General features: G+C 39.9%; 1 protein-coding gene across 3 annotated transcripts in view; it reads left to right on the plus strand.

Moving 5' to 3' along the window:
- The window catches only part of LOC100863256 (rugose), a 410,744-nt gene extending 396,985 nt beyond the window's left edge, over positions 1-13,759 (plus strand). For all 3 annotated transcript variants that reach the window (XM_086910780.1, XM_086910781.1, XM_086910779.1), the window contains 15 exons: positions 674-776; positions 2,914-3,029; positions 7,555-7,667; positions 7,749-7,889; positions 9,271-9,390; positions 9,485-9,637; positions 9,702-9,774; positions 10,788-10,972; positions 11,798-12,017; positions 12,097-12,177; positions 12,261-12,428; positions 12,502-12,765; positions 12,838-13,034; positions 13,130-13,281; positions 13,431-13,759. In XM_086910780.1, the coding sequence (XP_086766906.1) occupies positions 674-776; positions 2,914-3,029; positions 7,555-7,667; positions 7,749-7,889; positions 9,271-9,390; positions 9,485-9,637; positions 9,702-9,774; positions 10,788-10,972; positions 11,798-12,017; positions 12,097-12,177; positions 12,261-12,428; positions 12,502-12,765; positions 12,838-13,034; positions 13,130-13,281; positions 13,431-13,521 (2,177 nt within the window). In that variant the 3' untranslated portion in view covers positions 13,522-13,759. The remainder of the gene's footprint in view (positions 1-673; positions 777-2,913; positions 3,030-7,554; positions 7,668-7,748; positions 7,890-9,270; positions 9,391-9,484; positions 9,638-9,701; positions 9,775-10,787; positions 10,973-11,797; positions 12,018-12,096; positions 12,178-12,260; positions 12,429-12,501; positions 12,766-12,837; positions 13,035-13,129; positions 13,282-13,430) is intronic.
- The last annotated feature ends 4,930 nt before the right edge of the window (positions 13,760-18,689 follow it).

The raw sequence follows: 18,689 nt of genomic DNA on the forward strand, positions 1-18,689 counted from the left end.
TTCTATTACACTTCGCCAACGAAGTGATAAATATATTCCATATATTATCAATATAGAGAAATCTTACCCGATAATTAATACGAATATTTTATACAATGAGAGACAATAGAACTCTTAGACTTTTAATCTAGTCTTAGAAGTAATATTGAACTCGCGGTTTTCAGAAACACATCGAAATAATACTTAAAGTGATACATGTGCAATAACGAAATAAATTTCGCGTTCTTTCCTTTTCCAATCCCACTATGACTCGCTCCACTCTCTCCTTAACTCTTTCGCTACCAAAAATGCGCTCGAGAAAGATCGTCAGCGGCCGCGTTTATGCTTCACGATTCGAGTTGCCCTGTTCATTGAAGAAAGAAAATATCGATGCTACGTTTCCAGAGAAAGATGTGCAATAACTCGAATAATGCAGACTATAGTAGTAGCAAAAGGGTTAGCTCCAAAGATCCATCACTGCCTCGTTTCACCAGAAAGCAATCAGCCAACGACACTCGGCGGACCGAGTTCCTTATGACCATCCCCCTCCTTGAACACAAGAACGATCCCCGCCAGAGCGATGCGTGCAAGAAACGGCGTCCTTGCCCGCCATCCTTCCACGATTGACACACGGCCCGTCAACCGTGGATTGGCACCGCTTATAATCCGCACTTTAACGCCTTTTTGCCCGCAGCCTCGATCCTGTTCGCGTTCCCGGACCAGGCGACGGTGAAAAAGGTGATCAAGGCGCTACCGCGGGTCGGCGTTGGCATCAAATACGGGATTCCGCAGACTAGGTAAGGAAACGGGCGGAGAGACGACAACTCGGAGGAGCGGAGGGCACGCTCTTATTTCTTTGTGCCGGGATTCCGCTCGCGATCCGTGCCCTCAGGATCTTTACGATCCTTTCTTCTCGACGAAATGCTCGGGATGAATGCGAGTGGATGATCGGTGGATAAGAATATTGAGAAATCTTTGATCTAGACCGGATATCGATTGAATCGACGTCCCCAGATGTCAATGGTTTCTTCTATTTTATTTTAAGAAACGAAGCTTTGCCTTAATCGTTGAAATACTCGATCTTTCTATTCTATTCGTATTCACTTATGCTATTTCACTATTGCAGAAATATTTCCAATTTTTCAACCGATAGAATGTTCCGCGTCAGACGAAACGAATTTGGTTAAATAAAGCGAGTATTCGAACATTCAGGTGGCTAACTGGTAACGTTTCAATCCAATACTCGTTGTAAATTTTGTTATAACCAACAACTGGAACGGTTGATTAAAATCGACAGAGCGAGGTCGATTCGTCGAAGTGGTCACGGATTCTGGGATTCTCATCGAGCGTCTCTCACGGGAGCGAAGAATGGTAGAGCATCCACTCCCGATACCAATACCCTCGCAAGTTTCGAGAGGAGGACAGGGCGGCGAGAACAGAGGTTCGCGTATCCGCGCTTCGATCCATCCATTAAAATGTTCCTATACACAGAGGGCAGAGTGAAATAGGGAGGAGGGAAAGAGAGCCGACGAGAAGGATACGACGGCCATAAATATACGGAGGCCGAGTCGGACGTCTGATCCGAGGGAGATTCCTGACCAACAAAAATAATCCGCCGGTATATAAGACGCGCATTCGCGTCGTGACGCTGTACCACGCTCGAGTTCTCGAGAAATAAATGCGTTTTCCATTCGAAAAATCGCGTGACGAAGAAAAAGGAGAGAGAGAGAGAGAGAGAGAGATCGTGAGAGAAAAGATAGATGAGAATTTTTATTTTTGGATAATCGGAATTCTTTTAGTTCGAAAGTTGTTGATTGAAAAATTAGAACTGAAAAACGCGTTTCCATGATCGAAAATAAGAAGAAAATTTTTATTCGCAATACGAGTAATTGGAATTTTCTTAATTTGAGAAATTGTAAGTAGAGCTGATAGATTTTTGAGAAAGTAGATTTTTGAAATTTTTTGATTAAGCGATGCGATTCATTATTCTACGTTAGATGAAGAAAAATTTTCATGGTTCCGCGAGATTTGTTGACGATGCACGCAACGCCAGAATTTATACATCCGGCTACGGTCAGATGGTTTCCTCCTTTAATGTCATCCACTGTATATCGTCCATTAATGTCTCTCGTATAAATCCTAAATCAGCGATGCCCGTGTTCGTAAAACGCGCTCCCTGAATTTTATGGCGCGAACGTAAAGCAGCAGGCCTGATGTAACAGCTTTCGTTGAATTGATATCGATTTTCCTCACAATTGCTTCATAAGACTTGATTGCAATTATCGATATCACCGTGTCTTTGTATCGATACGAATAATTTAGAAAGAAATTGTGGATTGTATGAAACTAAAAATACGCATATGAAACATTGAAAATGTGAATAAACGAAACGAGAGATTATTAAATTTTAAATAAGGGAAAAAATTTAAATGTACATTCGTAATCCAAATTTATGAAGATTATTTACAAATAATTCTTGAGAAGCTAAAATTCATTCTTGTTAATATGCATCTTTAATGATATCGTGATTACAATCAACACTCGATATTTACTCGTGTTAAACGATATGATTTATGAATAAATTGATCATAAAAAATATTTATTAATAGATATAATAATTCCCAAATCGAATATTGAGAAACGAGTGAATAGTGTCAATCGTATATTTGCAATTTCGATGAATCGATGAAATCCTATATAAGAACAGATATTAATTTATCCGTCGTATCAACGTTGAAATCGTAAGTAAATTGTTATATATCGATCTTGACATCATTTGCAATGATGACTAGATGAATAACAATTGCCAGGACAATAACGCGTCGTTGATGATTTGATTCAAAATTATTGTTAGTAGAATTAATCGCAAGAATTGGCACGATCAACACATGACTCTTTTAATAAGATGAATCGACATAAACGTTATTCTTGCAGGAGAGCGTCAATGATGTCGCCCAGACAATTAATGAGAAGCTCCAATATGACGCAGAAATGGCAGCGAAGAGAAATATCGAATTTCGAGTATCTCATGTTCTTGAATACCATTGCTGGTAAGTAAAAATTCGTTTCAATCTTTTTCACTTATCGATTTTAAATCAAGAGATTAGATTTAAGATAAAAAAAATTCGTATTCCATATATCTCTTATCGTGAAAGCAAAACTAATTTCTTTACAAAGAATTTTATAATATAATATATCATTCAAAGCATATTCATTTCCAAATTTATTTATCAATATCATACACTCCCATCTATAATCCTATATTCTTTATTATAAAATCATCGCAATTTCCACCAATATTCAATATCTTATATAGGCATATCCTCTTCCTATTAATAACAAAAAGAAACAACTTATAAATATTTAACCACCCCATTCGATAGCTTCAAAATGGTACCTTCCATATTTTCTCTTCGACCCAATAACGATGTTCAAAAGGGGAACGTACGTAAAAAATCATATCGGCTTACGATTTGCGGAAAGAAAATGCGATGTCTGCGGATGGTCGATCGTCGCCGCGTTACGAAGCGAGCTAAAACGAGACAGACGATGGCCGAAGACGGGGCAGAGCGAGAGGGGAACATCTATGGCCGCACACGGCCGGATGGAATCTGTCGCGGCGTATTAGGGATGTTCTCAATCAGCTCGGTGTTCCGTTAGCCACCCCATACGTAGTAATCCCCGTCTCGTGGGCCCCGGTAATCCTCTCCCGAGGGACCGTCCTCGTTCCTCGCTCTCTTCCCCACGCGGAATGAGAGTCCGTACCTTTGTTTCTTCGTCGGTTTAATATCGACCGCCCCTTTTGTGCGCTCGAATCGCGGCCTAAATCACGAAACTCGAGACGTTGGACCCCCTCACCTTCTTTTCTTTACTTTCTTTCTTTTTTTTTTTTTTTTTTTTTTATTATTGGATCACATTGATCGGCCGTTTCGATGGATTATAGAAACGTTGCAGAGGGCGTGATGCGGTGTTTGGTGTTTCGACAAGGGTGGAATAGCCTGAGGATATTGTTGTCGTATTTAGGGATGAAAAAGTATCCGTATATAATTGGAGGAATTGGATTTCTGTGCAATTAATTAATTGGTTAAAGAAAAGGAAGAGATGATTTATCCAATTCTCTACTAAATACTTTCGAATTTATTTACAAATTATACAATAGTTTAAAAAAAAGTTTCAAATTCCAGGATACCGATTTTATCCTCGTACATGCATAGGAAGATCTTCCAAATATTCTTATTTCCAAATCCATTCCAATCTCGCCTCAAAAAAAAAAAATGATCCCTGATAAACTAATCTCCATAATCTCGATCACGAATTATCGCATACAGAAATACAGTGACCTCGGATCCACGATTGCAAAATTGTGTAAGACACGTAATTATTCGCATGGATCGACGAGAGGCACCGCTATATACGCCTCCGGCGTGTATATATCCAGGTGTATTTACGAGCGTTATATATTAATTGGGGGAATAAATAGATCGTGGACGGGGTGCAGCGATGAGGACGAGGAGGAGGCGGAGGAGGACGCAATTGGGCAAGGCCCGGCGGGGGTACACGTTGCGAAAACGAACCGGTCCTCAGGCTCCCGCATCGCTTGTTTATTTGCTCTCGGTCGCATCGGTTTATTAAAAATTAATGACAGTAGGGCCGATGTAAATATGATAGGCTGCGTGTCCTGATGCGAGCCGGTTCGCGTGGGTGTACGCAACGCCGCCACCGGGTCCATCGGCGTTCTTTCCGATGGGGAGAGTTTCTTTAATTAATTGTTTTCGCTTCAGAATTTTTTTTTTTCTCCTTTCTTTCTTTCTTTCTTTTTTTAATCGTGCAGATGAGAAGAGAGTTAATAAGGGCGTTGGATAATACGAGGTTAGGCGGAGGTATTGCGGGGGATCTTGAAGTGGGAGGGGCTTTTGGGAGAAAAGGTAGTGAAGAAGTTTTTAGTTTCTGAGATTTACGAGTGATATAGCGAAAGGTTTGAATTATTTTGATTGATATATTTCTGTATGAGCAGAATTTTTGATGATACGATTCTGTAAAGAAGAATTTCTAGTTTTCGAGATTTAAATTATTTTGACTGATTTTTGTACGCGACAAACGAAGGAAAAGAAAGTTTTTTTTATCGAAGGAATATATTTTATATTTCTAATTCATATATTCATACTTTAGAAAATAAATAAGTACGTAAAGTATTTTCTTTATTTTTTTCCATCGGTCTGAGAATATATATTCCTTGGGTCTCGATCGAACAATAGGCAGTTACGATTGTATCGTTTAAATTTTGCATTGGAAGTAAGGAACGTTCACGTTGGTGGAATGCATGTTCGAAGGTTTCAGGTTTCTCGAGGATTGTACCTACTTTCCGTTTATGTTCACGGTATTTATACTTGTTTTAATCGCCGATTTGTTGTCCGCCGACGAGAGAACGTTCTTCGAATAACCGCAATGTACCGATTCTTATAGTTATTGAATTGCAGTATTGCAATTCCTTACAAAGATTCTCGTGTTCTGGTAAAGTAAACGAATAAAAATATTTACGATCTACACATAATTACACATAATTAAAAAGCATACTTTTTGCTTACTTGTACTCTTACATCTCAATTTCTATACTATTCTACGATATTTAAAAAAAAAATTAATAAACAATCTCCATGATGAAGGAGCCGAACTATACGCCAATATTTGTAGTATCATTCTGCAAGAAAATCAGAAATATTTACTCGCTCCACGAATCGAATCTTAAATACTTCCTAAATAAAAGACTCGACCTCGGACGCAAATCAGACGCAACGAGTCGAGTAGTTTTAAGATTGGAAAACATTTCGCAAGACTTCCTGCCAATTTTTCTCCCGGGGATCCGCGCGCCCCTTTAAATCACGCGACGAGTGGCGAGTTAAAAACGAGGCACTCTCGTCGCCGCGGCCACCACTTATTATAACGTTGTCCCGTTGGCGGAGGGTTAGGTAAAAAAGCAAGGGCTAAGGGCGGCGGGGAGGAGGAGGGCGCGCGTGTCGCGGGCATTCCGGTGTCGGGAAGAGTTCTGAGAGCGCTCACTCACCGCGACGCTACCATTAATAATCACTTTGATGCATAACGGCCTTACTATTATTTACGTCCGACCGACGGTCGTGCAGCGTCACGATTTACGACGCATTGTAGCCGAGGCTTGTGCGCGCCGACTCCGCCGACGAGTCTCTCTCCTTCCTTCCTTCCTTCCTTCCACTTTTCGTTCCTTTTGCTCTCGAGCACTCGCGATGGAGCTCTTAGGAATTCTCTCTTTGAATTCTAATTATTCTTGTATATCGTTGGAATGACGCGTTTGAGATAATCCCACAGATTAAGATTATTCTTTTCACTTGAGTTGAATTAAAAGAAAAAAGTATCAATCCTCGATTGATTGGAAGAGATTGGAAACGAATGGAGCAATGTTCAACTGTAAATTTAGATTCGAAGTTTTCTTTTCTGTATCTTTATCGTACGTAAAAACTTTAGTTAATTGCAGTTATTCGATGCTTTACAACAATATTATTCAACTAAACTTATTGAAGTAATTTTAGCTTTAATCCCTACAATTTCGCCTATATCCTCGATCTATAGTACACATGTATTATACTATATTTCTCTTTATACTTCCGAAAACATGCGTATTAAATGGAAAGAAGAGAAGTAATAACAAAAAAATTCTGATCGACGAGGAAGGTAATCTTGACGCCGCGGATGTCGACAAGCCAAGACCAAGACCAAGACCAAAAAAAAAGAAAAAAAGGACGAAGTAGCGCGAATTAAACGTTTGTAAACGATCCGACACGAAGAGGCGAGGGGGTGATAGTAGACCTCGCCTGACAAACTTGCTGACGGGTTTTAATTAGCGACAGGGGAGGAGATTAGACGAAGTCAAGCTTGCAGCCGCGCTGCCGTCACTAATGCATCTTGGAACGGGATTCTAAGAGGAGGGGGTGGAAGAGCGAGGCCTCTCCAGAAGTGACAATTTCAGGAACGATTAGCCGTCACGGCCTGAGTTATGCGCTTACTAAACGGAGCACCTCCTACCCCAATGAGCCGAACCGTCGTCCCATGCATTTCGTAAAAATAGAATTAGAGAGGGAGAATGTATGCATCCATTCTACTCCATCCTTCTCTTTTTATCGTTCGTTATGGCGCGAGGGTGGCGCTCGAGGAAAGAAGAGTGACCGAGACAAAAAAATTAGGCCGGTGATTATGCGCGTTAAAAGGAAGGGACCAACGACGCCTTGTTTATTTTTGGCACCGTTTAAACGAGGAATTTCGGTTTTTGCCGAATGGGGTGGATCTCTGTGATCGTGAATCGATGTTTAAATCATTTAGCAGCAGGTTTATTATTATCGTTTCCTTAGCGTTTGGATTTGTATTAGCTTGTTTATTATGTGAAGGCAGGAAAAATGGTGGTTCGATGTTACAACACGCATCTTTTCTATTTATCAATTTTTCACTTTAAGATCGCTTTTGTAGGAAAATTTTGGTACGGTTAGATTAATTTAGTAATTAATTTGGAGCAAGGGGATAGATAAGTTAAATACGAGTTTTACGTTTCAGGACGAACTTACAACGATTTGAACCAGTATCCGGTGTTCCCTTGGGTGTTGACTAATTACGAGACGAAGGAGCTCGATCTCAGTCTGCCTAGCAACTATCGTGATTTATCAAAGGTACGAAACACACACATATTATGGGGATATATGATGCCTGCAATCGTGAATTAAATTTTCTCGTATTTTTTTTTTTTCCAGCCAATTGGCGCGTTGAACCCAAGCAGAAGAGCTTACTTCGAGGAACGCTTTCAAAGTTGGGAGCACGACAGTATACCGCCGTTCCACTACGGCACGCATTATTCTACAGCTGCTTTTGTCCTGAACTGGATGATACGCGTGGTAAGTTGTTATAATATATTATTTTTAGTCCTACTGTTATCATCATTTCTCACCACTACTGTTTCTCACACTAACGCCTATTTTAAACGACACTTATCCTACACGTGTAAAATTCTCTTAACAAATCTCATAAAGTTACAGCTTTAATTCGATATTTTGTAAATAGATCTCGAGTTTACCCGATCGAACAAACATTCAACACACAAGATATCTCAACGAGATCATCGATTCTCGTATTCTATTTCGGAAACTTATCCAGTCCGGAATCGTAAATTTCCAACCACGCGCGTCCAGTAGCACATCCACACACTAATTTGGAGGCGTTGGAACGCCCTCTAGCCCGCCTCCCGGTTAAATATACGTATATATCTTCTCTTTCGAAAATTCATTCAAAAATATTATCCCTTACTAATTTATCCCCTTAATTTTTCTCCAAACCAATTACAACCAAAAAAGTAAAACAACTTCTTTATTATTATAATGACCTCGAGTGGTATAAGCAGTAAAATAAGAAAAAAAAAAAAATAAATAAATAAATGAAAGAAACAAATGAAAATATCCATATTTACCATCGTAATTTCGTTTATAGCTATTTCCAGTGTTCTATACATACAATCCACTTCGTGTGATAGTTATTGCGCGCGTTAGCTCGCGACATACTCGACAGCGATCAAATCTCGCGTAAATGACGAAGGTCCGCGCAGGCAACCACGATTTCCAACCATTTACATACAAATCGTCGATAAGCGATTTTACTGTTGTTTCACTGGCGAGGCGCCCTGCTGTTCCATCCAAGGATACACCGCATCGTAAACAATTTATTGCTTTATAACTGCATCGCTTCTTGTCGGTTCGGGGCCTCGGTTTCCACGAGCATCGAGATGCAGCCACAGCTTTCGAGGCTGGAACCGCTCGTTTCTTCGATCATTGTAAACGTTGGAGGCAAAACTTGTCGAAAATCTCGCTCGTCGACAACAGCTGTAAATCACAGCCCGTATCTTCGACGCCTACGCGTGAATCTCGCGGCGTCCTCGCAGGGGGGTCCTCTGTTAACATTCATCAGGCTGTCAGTGTGAATGGACGACTGACGGATAGGACTTTGGGCGCGAAACCATATAACAACATAGGCAACCTCTCATTGACGGTAGTCTATCCGGCGCGATGGTTTAAGCATTTTTTGTTTTGCCGCGCGTTTTGGAAAGATATTTGGAATTTTTTGCGTTTTTCAGAAATTTTCTTTATTTATCTCGAAAAAATTTTTGATCGAATAAAGTTTTTGCTGCGTTTGATATTCGATTAAAATTTAAATATCCGAGTGGAATTTTGGATATCATCGTTAATAAAAATATATTATTACGATGAGTATTTTTTAACGTTTCAGGAGCCGATGACAACGATGTTCCTCGCGCTCCAAGGCGGGAAATTCGATCATCCGAATCGATTGTTCTCCTCGATCGCTCTCTCCTGGAAGAATTGCCAACGCGACACCTCGGACGTCAAGGTTTGTTTCTCTTCTCACGACGTAAATACGAATTTTTCTAATAAAACGTTTTCAATCAGAATTCTATTTCAATAATTTGGAATTACTTTTACAGGAGCTGATTCCAGAGTTCTTCTTCCTACCGGAGATGCTGGTGAACAGCAATCGATATCGCTTGGGCAGACAAGAAGATGGCAGCGTGGTCGGCGACGTTGAGTTACCCCCGTGGGCGTCGTCCCCGGAAGAATTTATACGAATTAATCGAATGGTAATCATCGTATCTCGTACAAACACATTTTCAACGATTTCTTTTACAACTCTAATTTATATAGGCTCTCGAGTCGGAGTTCGTGTCCTGTCAATTACACCAATGGATCGATTTAATATTTGGCTACAAACAAAAAGGTAAAGATCCAAGATCCAAATTTTTACAATGCTAAATAATAATAAACTTTTCCACACAAACTTTCTTCGTGCTTAGACTACTTAAATGACTTAATCACAGATTTATCTTCAAATATTCCTCAAATATCGTAACGTTTTCCACTTTTTTTCTTTTTACATCGTATCCTACAGATTTTCCTACGCTCAAAATTTTCAATAAATACACAAACATTCTCCCTCTGATGTTTCAATTACTCTAAAACCGAACGTTACGAAGGTTGCTATAAATTCAAAAGTAATAACTTCAAGCATATATATATATATTCGAACGAAGAAAAAGAAAAGAAGATGGATAAGACGTAGAACATAATTCAAATCTCTACAAAGCCGCAGAAAATCCCGCAGTGACATTAATCTTGCCGCGTAAAGCTGTGCGGCCGAATCGACACGGCATCCGCACAATGGAGCGAAGGGTAGGCCAGGGCCGGGTGTTGGGACATGCGTGGTCGAGTCAAATTAGATTTCCACCGATGGTAATTGCCGGTGGCGCCTCTATATCCGGCGCTTCCCCGAACACGGCAAGGAGGCGGTGAGCGGCGCTCGCCGCGCGTATGGAAGAAATTAGTTTTTAGTTAGCTTCCTCCCGGTCTTGTCCCAACCAATTAGGCACGTGTGCACGCCGCGACAATGCGCGCCACCCCTAATACGCAACACGTTTACAGTTGGCCAACCGGAAATACCGGCCACGAGCAATCGGCAGCGCCTCTCAGGGATCGAGCGTCTTGCGACAATCGTTAAAAATTAAATTTAACGAATCTTACGCCCGAATTGATTTCGAATTTGATTTTTGTTTCGCAAATTTTGACGAATAAGTCGAATTAAATTGCATCTTGATCGATTTAGCGAAGGGATATTTGCTGCTTATATCCAAATTATTAATCAAGCCTCGAGTTGTTTTTAAGTTTTGTCCAGAAATGGGAGATTGTAATATAAATTGATTCGAGAAATTTGTTGTTATGATAAAAAATTTTCAGGTCCGGAAGCGGTTCGTGCAACGAATGTATTCTACTACTTAACTTACGAGGGTAGCGTGGATTTGGATACGATAACTGATCCAGTTATGAGGGAAGCCATAGAAAATCAAATACGCAACTTCGGTCAAACACCCTCGCAACTTTTGATGGAACCACACCCCCCGCGAAGCTCGGCGATGCATTTGGTAAATAATAATGTTCACGTCACGATACATCATGCTTTTCGATAGTTAAATCATGGTTTTTAGCGTCTCGTAGAGCTGTGTAATACGAAGAGTGTGCAATGTATCCGTAGGTAATCCGTTTAGAAAAAGGAGGGAAGGGAGATGTACATGGGTTGGATTAACAAATTAATAAGGATGCGAATACTTAAAAATATTCTGTTAGCTCTAGATACGATAGATACTAATCCATAGAACGAGTCATCGAGTTAGATCTTTTATAATTTTACGTATCACATCATACTAATCTTCATATATAATTAATTGCCTTGGTGATTTTTATTTTTTTGTTATAAATAACACTTTGCATCGATGCACATATTTTTCATTTCAGATATGTCTCACGATCATCTAATATTTTAATGTTATTTTCGTTAGTTTAAACTTAAATTTAGACACGCTTTGTTTCATTATGTGTCAATTACACTCATGGCTTTTACTAAAAAAACAAATCATCAATCTAGAAATTTAAGAATGTAAGAATAAAAGGAATCACAGTATTTTGCTTCGATGTCTGTAAAATACAATTGTTTAATATCTAGAATTATTAATTATATATATTAATTTACCTGTTGTAACGAACTTCTCACGTTAAGGAACTTTTCATGTTTATGAACAGTGATCAAAGAAAGCAAACACACCGTATTTAACAGAATAATTAAATTCCATCCTTTTCTACATTTCTAACCAAGCCAAACCTGAAATCATCGAACGAGTTACCATAATATTTACCTACAGAGAAATACAATGCACGCTTTTCTTTCTGTTCAATCTATTCCGAACGAGAAGATTACCCCAAAGTTTGACAAGACGTTGCCACCCGTTTTGCAGTCGCCGATGATGTTCTCGAGTATCCCAGACGACATCTGCATGACCATCAAGTTCCCATCCAACTCGCCGATTTGTCACATATCGGCAAACACTTATCCTCAACTACCTTTACCATCCGTCGTTACAGTCACAACTGGACAGCAATTCGCTGTCAACAGATGGAACACGAATTACGCGGGTATTTAATATAATAATTTAATTTTATTCTCGTTCGAAAATAACGATCTGATCGATTGACACGAAGATATGACTTGTAGCATCTGTACAATCGCCGAGTTACGCGGATACTCCACAAGCGCAAGCTGCTAATCAGCCATTGTCTATGGATCCAGTTCTGTGTAAGTAAGAATAATGGGAGGAGTGTTTCTTTTCTTTTGTGAGTTTGTCACAAGTAGATCATCACGGTTAATGATTATTGTAGCTCAAGCAGCGAATAGTTCGAACCCCACCCTACGTCGCCACTTGGGCGACAATTTCAGTCAGAAGCTCAAGATACGAAGTAATTGCTTCGTCACCACTGTGGATAGTAGATTCTTGGTTGCCTGCGGTTTCTGGGACAACAGTTTCCGTGTATTCTCCACCGAAACCGGTAACGAGATTTGCAGACTTGAAAATAAAAATTACGAAGAGAATTACGTTTAACATCACCTTTCTCTTTTTAGCAAAAATTGTACAAATAGTGTTCGGCCATTACGGAGTCGTTACGTGTTTGTCACGCAGCGAGTGCAACATCACTTCTGATTGTTACATAGCGTCGGGAAGTGCCGATTGCACCGTTTTGTTGTGGCACTGGAATGCCAGAACGCAGACGATTGTCGGCGAGGGTGAAGCACCAGCGCCTAGAGCAACCCTTACAGGGCACGAGCAACCTGTAACCGCAGTTGTCATTTCCGCTGAACTGGGCTTGGTCGTTTCTGGATCCTATTGTACGTAATTAACTTAATTGTTTTTTTTTTAATAGAAATATTATTTATTTTCCATCTACATTTTCTTCCCAGATGGGCCAGTTCTCGTGCACACGACCTTTGGCGATCTTCTGAGATCGTTGGAAGCGCCGAATGGATTTTCCTCGCCGGAAAATATCGCCATGTCAAGAGAAGGTGTTATCGTCGTGAATTACGAGCGTGGACACATAGCGGCGTTCACTATAAACGGGAAACGGCTTCGCCACGAGTCTCATAACGATAATCTTCAAGTAAATCCCTATAGTATCACCTGAAGACAAATACTATTCTTCTTTTTCAAATTCGAAGTAATATTAATTATCGTGTGTTTTCATTTCTTTTTCAGTGTCTACTTCTAAGCAGGGACGGCGAGTACTTAATGACAGGTGGTGATAAACGAATCGTCGAAGTTTGGAGGACGTTCAATCTTGCTCTCCTCTATGCGTTCCCAGCTTGCGAAAGCAGTGTCCGTTCTCTGGCACTTTCGCACGATCAAAAGTAAGAGTAATTAAATACCCGATTCGTCTTTCATAAATCGAAGAAACATACTTCAAAAGTTTGTTCCGGTATCTTTCGTTACCACGAGTTGATAAAACAAACCGACTGTCAATCACAAACATATTGTTCAACACGTCATGTCGTTACAGATTCTTGTTGGCTGGCTTGGCAAACGGATCGATCGTGATCTTCCATATCGATTTCAACAGATGGCACCACGAATTCCAGCAACGCTACTGAGACTGCTTCGCGTACGTCTAGCAGAGTCGAACGAGGCACGAACGCTGTTCACCTGTCGTTCGTCTTCCTTGCGCAACATCGACAGATTTCTCTCGGTCATGGACGCGTCGTAACGGTAACATCCATTTAAAAGTCAGGTCTCGCAACATCCGATCGCGTGTACAATATCATTCAAACAGATCTACGATTCGATCGTGACGTGTCGAAGAAAGGGAAAAAAAAAAAAAAAAGAACGCACCGAACGCAATGAACAGCGAGGAGTGGACGCGCAAAAGCGTTTCTTTCGAATGAGAGGCGATGACGAACGGTCCGCTCTCGACGAGCGTTTACAGATAGGAGCAACGAGCAACGACGCTTTCGTAATCGTTTATAACAATCAAGTAGTGGGCGCAGAGAACAGTAGTCGCCGGTATGCAGCAGGTATACTCACTCAGATATAATATAATAAATATTCAGCGTTTTAGCAATAAAAACGGGGGAAAAAAAAATAAAAATAAAAATAATAATAATAATAATAATTAATAATTCGCTTTCTCGCGACTCTATGGAGAGAATATTCGAGTGCTTCCGTGAGCGATGACGCGCGATGCAAGCGCGCTTGAAGGTAGAACGAAGTTTCGGGGGAACTGGCCAAGATCCGCTCGTTCATTGAGCGCGATTCGATGCTCGAGCTTTCTAGCGAAAATGCGAGAAAACCGAGAGAGAGAAAGAGAGAGAGAGAGAGAGAGAGAAAGAGAAAGAAGAAAGAATTCTAAAGAAAAGAGAGGAAAAGAAAATTCGCAAGAACTATAAAATAAAAATAAAAATCGCCGATCATTCTCCACCTCTCTCTCTCTCTCTCTCTCTCTCTATCTGTCTCTCGAACCGCTAGTCAATTACGAACACACAATTCGAATCTATCTGTACGCTTGCGAATACTCGAAGGCCGATTCTCTCGACTCGTCCCGTCTCGAGGAACGAGCGAATCTTCTTGAATCGATTGATCCTCGAAAAAAGCGATCGAATCAGCGACGAAGAATATCGCGAATAATCTCTTTGCGTGATATGCCGTGGCCATGTTATTTAAATTTCCTCCAATCCCGGGGAAATTCACGCGTGCGGTTTGTGTGGGGCCCGGTGACTCGTGTCTAGCGCTAGCAACGTCCCGTGTGTAAATACGAAATTATCTCTACGGCGTATAATAAATATACAAAAACAAAAAAAATTATGCACGCATAATTTCGTGCTAGAGTATCGAGCGAATGAGCGACAGATGAGAGAGAGAGAGAGAGAGAGAGAGAGAGAGAGAGAGAGAGAGAGAGAGAGAATTTCCGCGCTAATAACGTCGTAAATTGCTGCTCGTGATAAATGAGACACTTTTTGGCTAAGCACACTTTAGTAAGTATCGGTTTTATCGAGATGTAAGAGCGTAAACGACACACACGTACACACACTTTGATCACACAGATCCACGTATATACACAAATTTTTTTCTCTCCACGAAGTATTAATATTTAACCGTACACTTGGACAAGGAGTACACAAGTTTGCACAAAAGAAAAAAGAAAAGAAAAAAAAAAAAAAAAAGAGGCATTATTGTCGCGAAGGGGGTGGGCGATCGAAGCTTTCTTTTTTTTTTTTTCGCCTCGTGTACGCTGAATCGTGTATACCCTGAATCTCGAGGAAACGTCTCACACGTATTTTATTATCAACGATCATGTACACACAATCATCACCCGCAAACACTTCCTATTCTCCCGATAATCACGTCCTTCGAAAGAGATCCTAATTTTTGATCAAAGCCGTCCAGCTTAACTTTTTGCGAGGATATTTCTTGGTATTTTCGCACGCGATGTATAATTAATCAGAGCAGAGAACGAAAGAATTATTAAATAGGCTTTAAAAAAAAGAAAAAAGAAAAAAAAAAAACGAAAAACGAGTCTGAGTCTGAATCACGTGGATTTATCCGAATTCGTTGGGATCGACGTTATGGTCGTGTGTGAGCGTGTCGCCGCGTATGATGATTCGAACGAGGAAGGGGGAGGGAAGGTTCTTCGTTTCTTGAGAAAAAAGAGAAGAAAAATATCATGAACGAGAAGAAGGAATCGTAGAAAGATCAAGATCGAATCGAAACAAACCGTCAAAAGAAGAAAAGAAATGTGAGGAAGGATTGTTCGAGAAATGATAATACGATCCATGCGACTCTCGTCTATACTCGTCGTTTCGTTGTATCACGAAATGCTAGTCGCTCTTTCTTTTTTTTTTTTTTTTGAAACAACACCGGTATACATCGCTGTATACCGGGATTAAAGAGGAACGCGCGCGTGCACAGCTGCTTTCAATTGATTCGATCGACGCGAATATCGTCGTTGGTGTCGTTGATCACGTAGCGATCATGCCAGTTTCGCAAGTGAAGCGAATCAACGACGATGAGTCCTTCCTTTCACGCGCACGCTTGTTAGACAAAACTCTCGATAGATCTCGATGTGTTTCCCTTCGAATGAGAAAAATCGATCGGTATTCTTTCGATCAGATTGACCTTCGTGGGCGAAAGAATGAATGGCAAGGGGGGAGAGGGGACGAGAAAGAATAGGAGAGGACGAAGTGTAAGTGTAAATGGGGGCGCGCTGTGTAAATGAGAATAACTAAATGAGCGAGAGTTTCTGCGGTTACGTCGTTAATCCGGCCACGTCGACATATCTCGCGAGTTCGATACTTAATTTTTACACAATTCTTCTGCCATTTTCTGTCCGGGAAAACGTACTTAATAATCAACAATAATCAAAAAAAAAAAAAAAAAAAGAAAAAAAAACGGATCGAGATAGGAGTAGAGAAGTTTTCTACGTCTCAGGATGCTTCTAGTCAAGAATCGTGGCGAAAACAACGTGGCGGATTATCGACGAAATCCCCGAATTCCTTAGATGTCACTGTGAATTTAACACTTAAAATGAAAAAAAAAAAAAAAAAGGAAAAAGAAAGAGAAAAAAAACAAAAAGAAATCATGTTACGATACTGTCTACGTGGTAGGTGTAAAGTAATAAGTGCATGATGCCGTCGTTCTAGCGATCAATCACTCTTGCGAAACAAGCAAACAAACAAACAAACAAACAAACAAAGGAGGAAAAAACAAAAAGAAGATGTGCCGCGACATGTATAACGTTGTAATAAGGGATTTATTATGAACGTTTCTTCAGTGTCGGTTCTCGTATCGTGCACGCCGTGGCTCGTTAATCGTACAATTTATACACGCATAGAACAATGTTACGTGTGCAACAACGTGTTAAAAACAATGATGGTATTATTATATCGCTACTATTCGTTATGAGCGTGCTTATTTGCATGGTTGTTCGTGTCGTTTCGTTCGTGTGTCAAGGGGGAGAAAAATTTGCCTCGTCGAGGCGAACAGAAATGGAGGATAAGAGGAAGAAGGAAAGGGACGTGGATGGAAAAGTGTGAAAGACCGAGAGAGAGAGAGAGAGAGAAGAATCAATGTGGACGCGTTTGCTACATGCGTGCGTGTATGTATGAGCGTGTGTACGAGGAAGAGGATCGTGCCTGGTGCTTTGGATAATGTTAATTTTTCCACGCACGCGTGGAGATAGCTTGTCACGCGTGCAACCTGTTCACGCATTGTACTTAATGTACAGTCCGAGTATTATCGACACCTTATTTTCACTACGATGGAGTTAGGAAAAGGAAAAGGAAAATAGATGAAAAGATTAATAATAATAAAGATAATAAAAAAAAAAAAGAAAAAAAGGGAGAAAACAGAAAGTGACATATAAGCACGGCATATTTACGTGTGACATTTCGACTGTATTCTGCTTTTTTCCAATATATACGATGTCCTTTCTTTGTCAAATTTGAGTCTTTTAAAGAGCACGAGAAGAAGCGGGAGATTCGAACGGATATTTTGGATCATTCGCGATTCAAACGTGTAAAATTAACATCCCTAACAACAAACATCAAAGCAGAAGAGTAATCCTGGTTGAAATGTACCACGATGAACGAAAGAGGAATGACAAAATGGGAAAAAAGGGGGAGGGGGGAGAGGAGAGCGAGAAGAAGATGAAAGAAAAAACGAAAAAAAAAAAAAAGGAACAAAAAGATTTTAAAAAGAGGAGATTTTTTATATTTGTTTATAGGTTCGTGAGAATGCTGCACTTTTCGAGCAAGTTGTTAGTAAATTCCCTCCATATTACTATATATATATATATAATATATATATAAAAATATATATATATATAAAGGAAGTTAACAAACAAAAAAAAAAAAATCAATTTTCTGTCCGTACTCGGTACACGTAAGAGTAACGCTACTATTTTAAATAACGCTAAGTACAACGCTACAACAAAGGTTTGCCTATATATAATTATTATTACAACTACATTTTATTCTCATTATTAATTCATATAATTATTATTATTAATTACCATTACTATGATTACGAGGTATATACATATAAATTGATTAGTGCTCTCGACATCACACGCGTAAGTGGGTGCATTTTGGCACGTGTACTTATTAATGAATAATGTAATAAACTAATCGCTCAATATGCGAACGACACGTTAGTAAGAAGAAAGCGAAGAAGAAGAAAGAAAAAAAAAAGTGAGAAAATAAAAAAAAAAATAAATAAATAAATAAAGAAACAGAGATTTGTACAATTGCAAAACGAGTTAGGGTTCGTCCGATGATTTCCGTGTCTAGCCAAAAAATAAAAAAAAAATAAAAAAAAAATAGAAAAAAAAAAGGAAAAGAAAAAGAAAACACGACGTTCTTCACCCGTGAATCGTAAGAAAGCGCGAGGTAATTGCGAGCCGTATGCAACTGTGTTAAAAAAAAAAAACAAGCACACACAAAACAGATAAAAAAAAAAAAGAAAGAAAGAAAGAGGGGGGGAAAAACGAAAGAAACGAAATAGATAGGCAAAAACGTAAAAGAAGATTAAATGATTCGTGTGAAACTGCTGCCCTTGCATACAGATTTCAAATCAAACGTTTTACGTTTTTTAAGCGTAACCATGGGCGGATGAGAGAGGAAAGCGCATAAATGTCGCGGTATAACATTTACTCGGACGCTTAGTCGTTAGAATCGTAACCTGTTCAGTATTTAACTGCGCTGCGACCGAAGAAGAAAATCGCGACGATGACGTAGGATCGATTCGAGATCGATTCGAGATGGATGAG

The sequence above is a fragment of the Apis florea genome, unplaced genomic scaffold (assembly GCF_048593485.1).
Source record: "Apis florea isolate Af1SG1 unplaced genomic scaffold, ASM4859348v1 contig_3203_pilon, whole genome shotgun sequence".
Taxonomy (NCBI): Eukaryota; Metazoa; Arthropoda; class Insecta; order Hymenoptera; family Apidae; genus Apis; species Apis florea.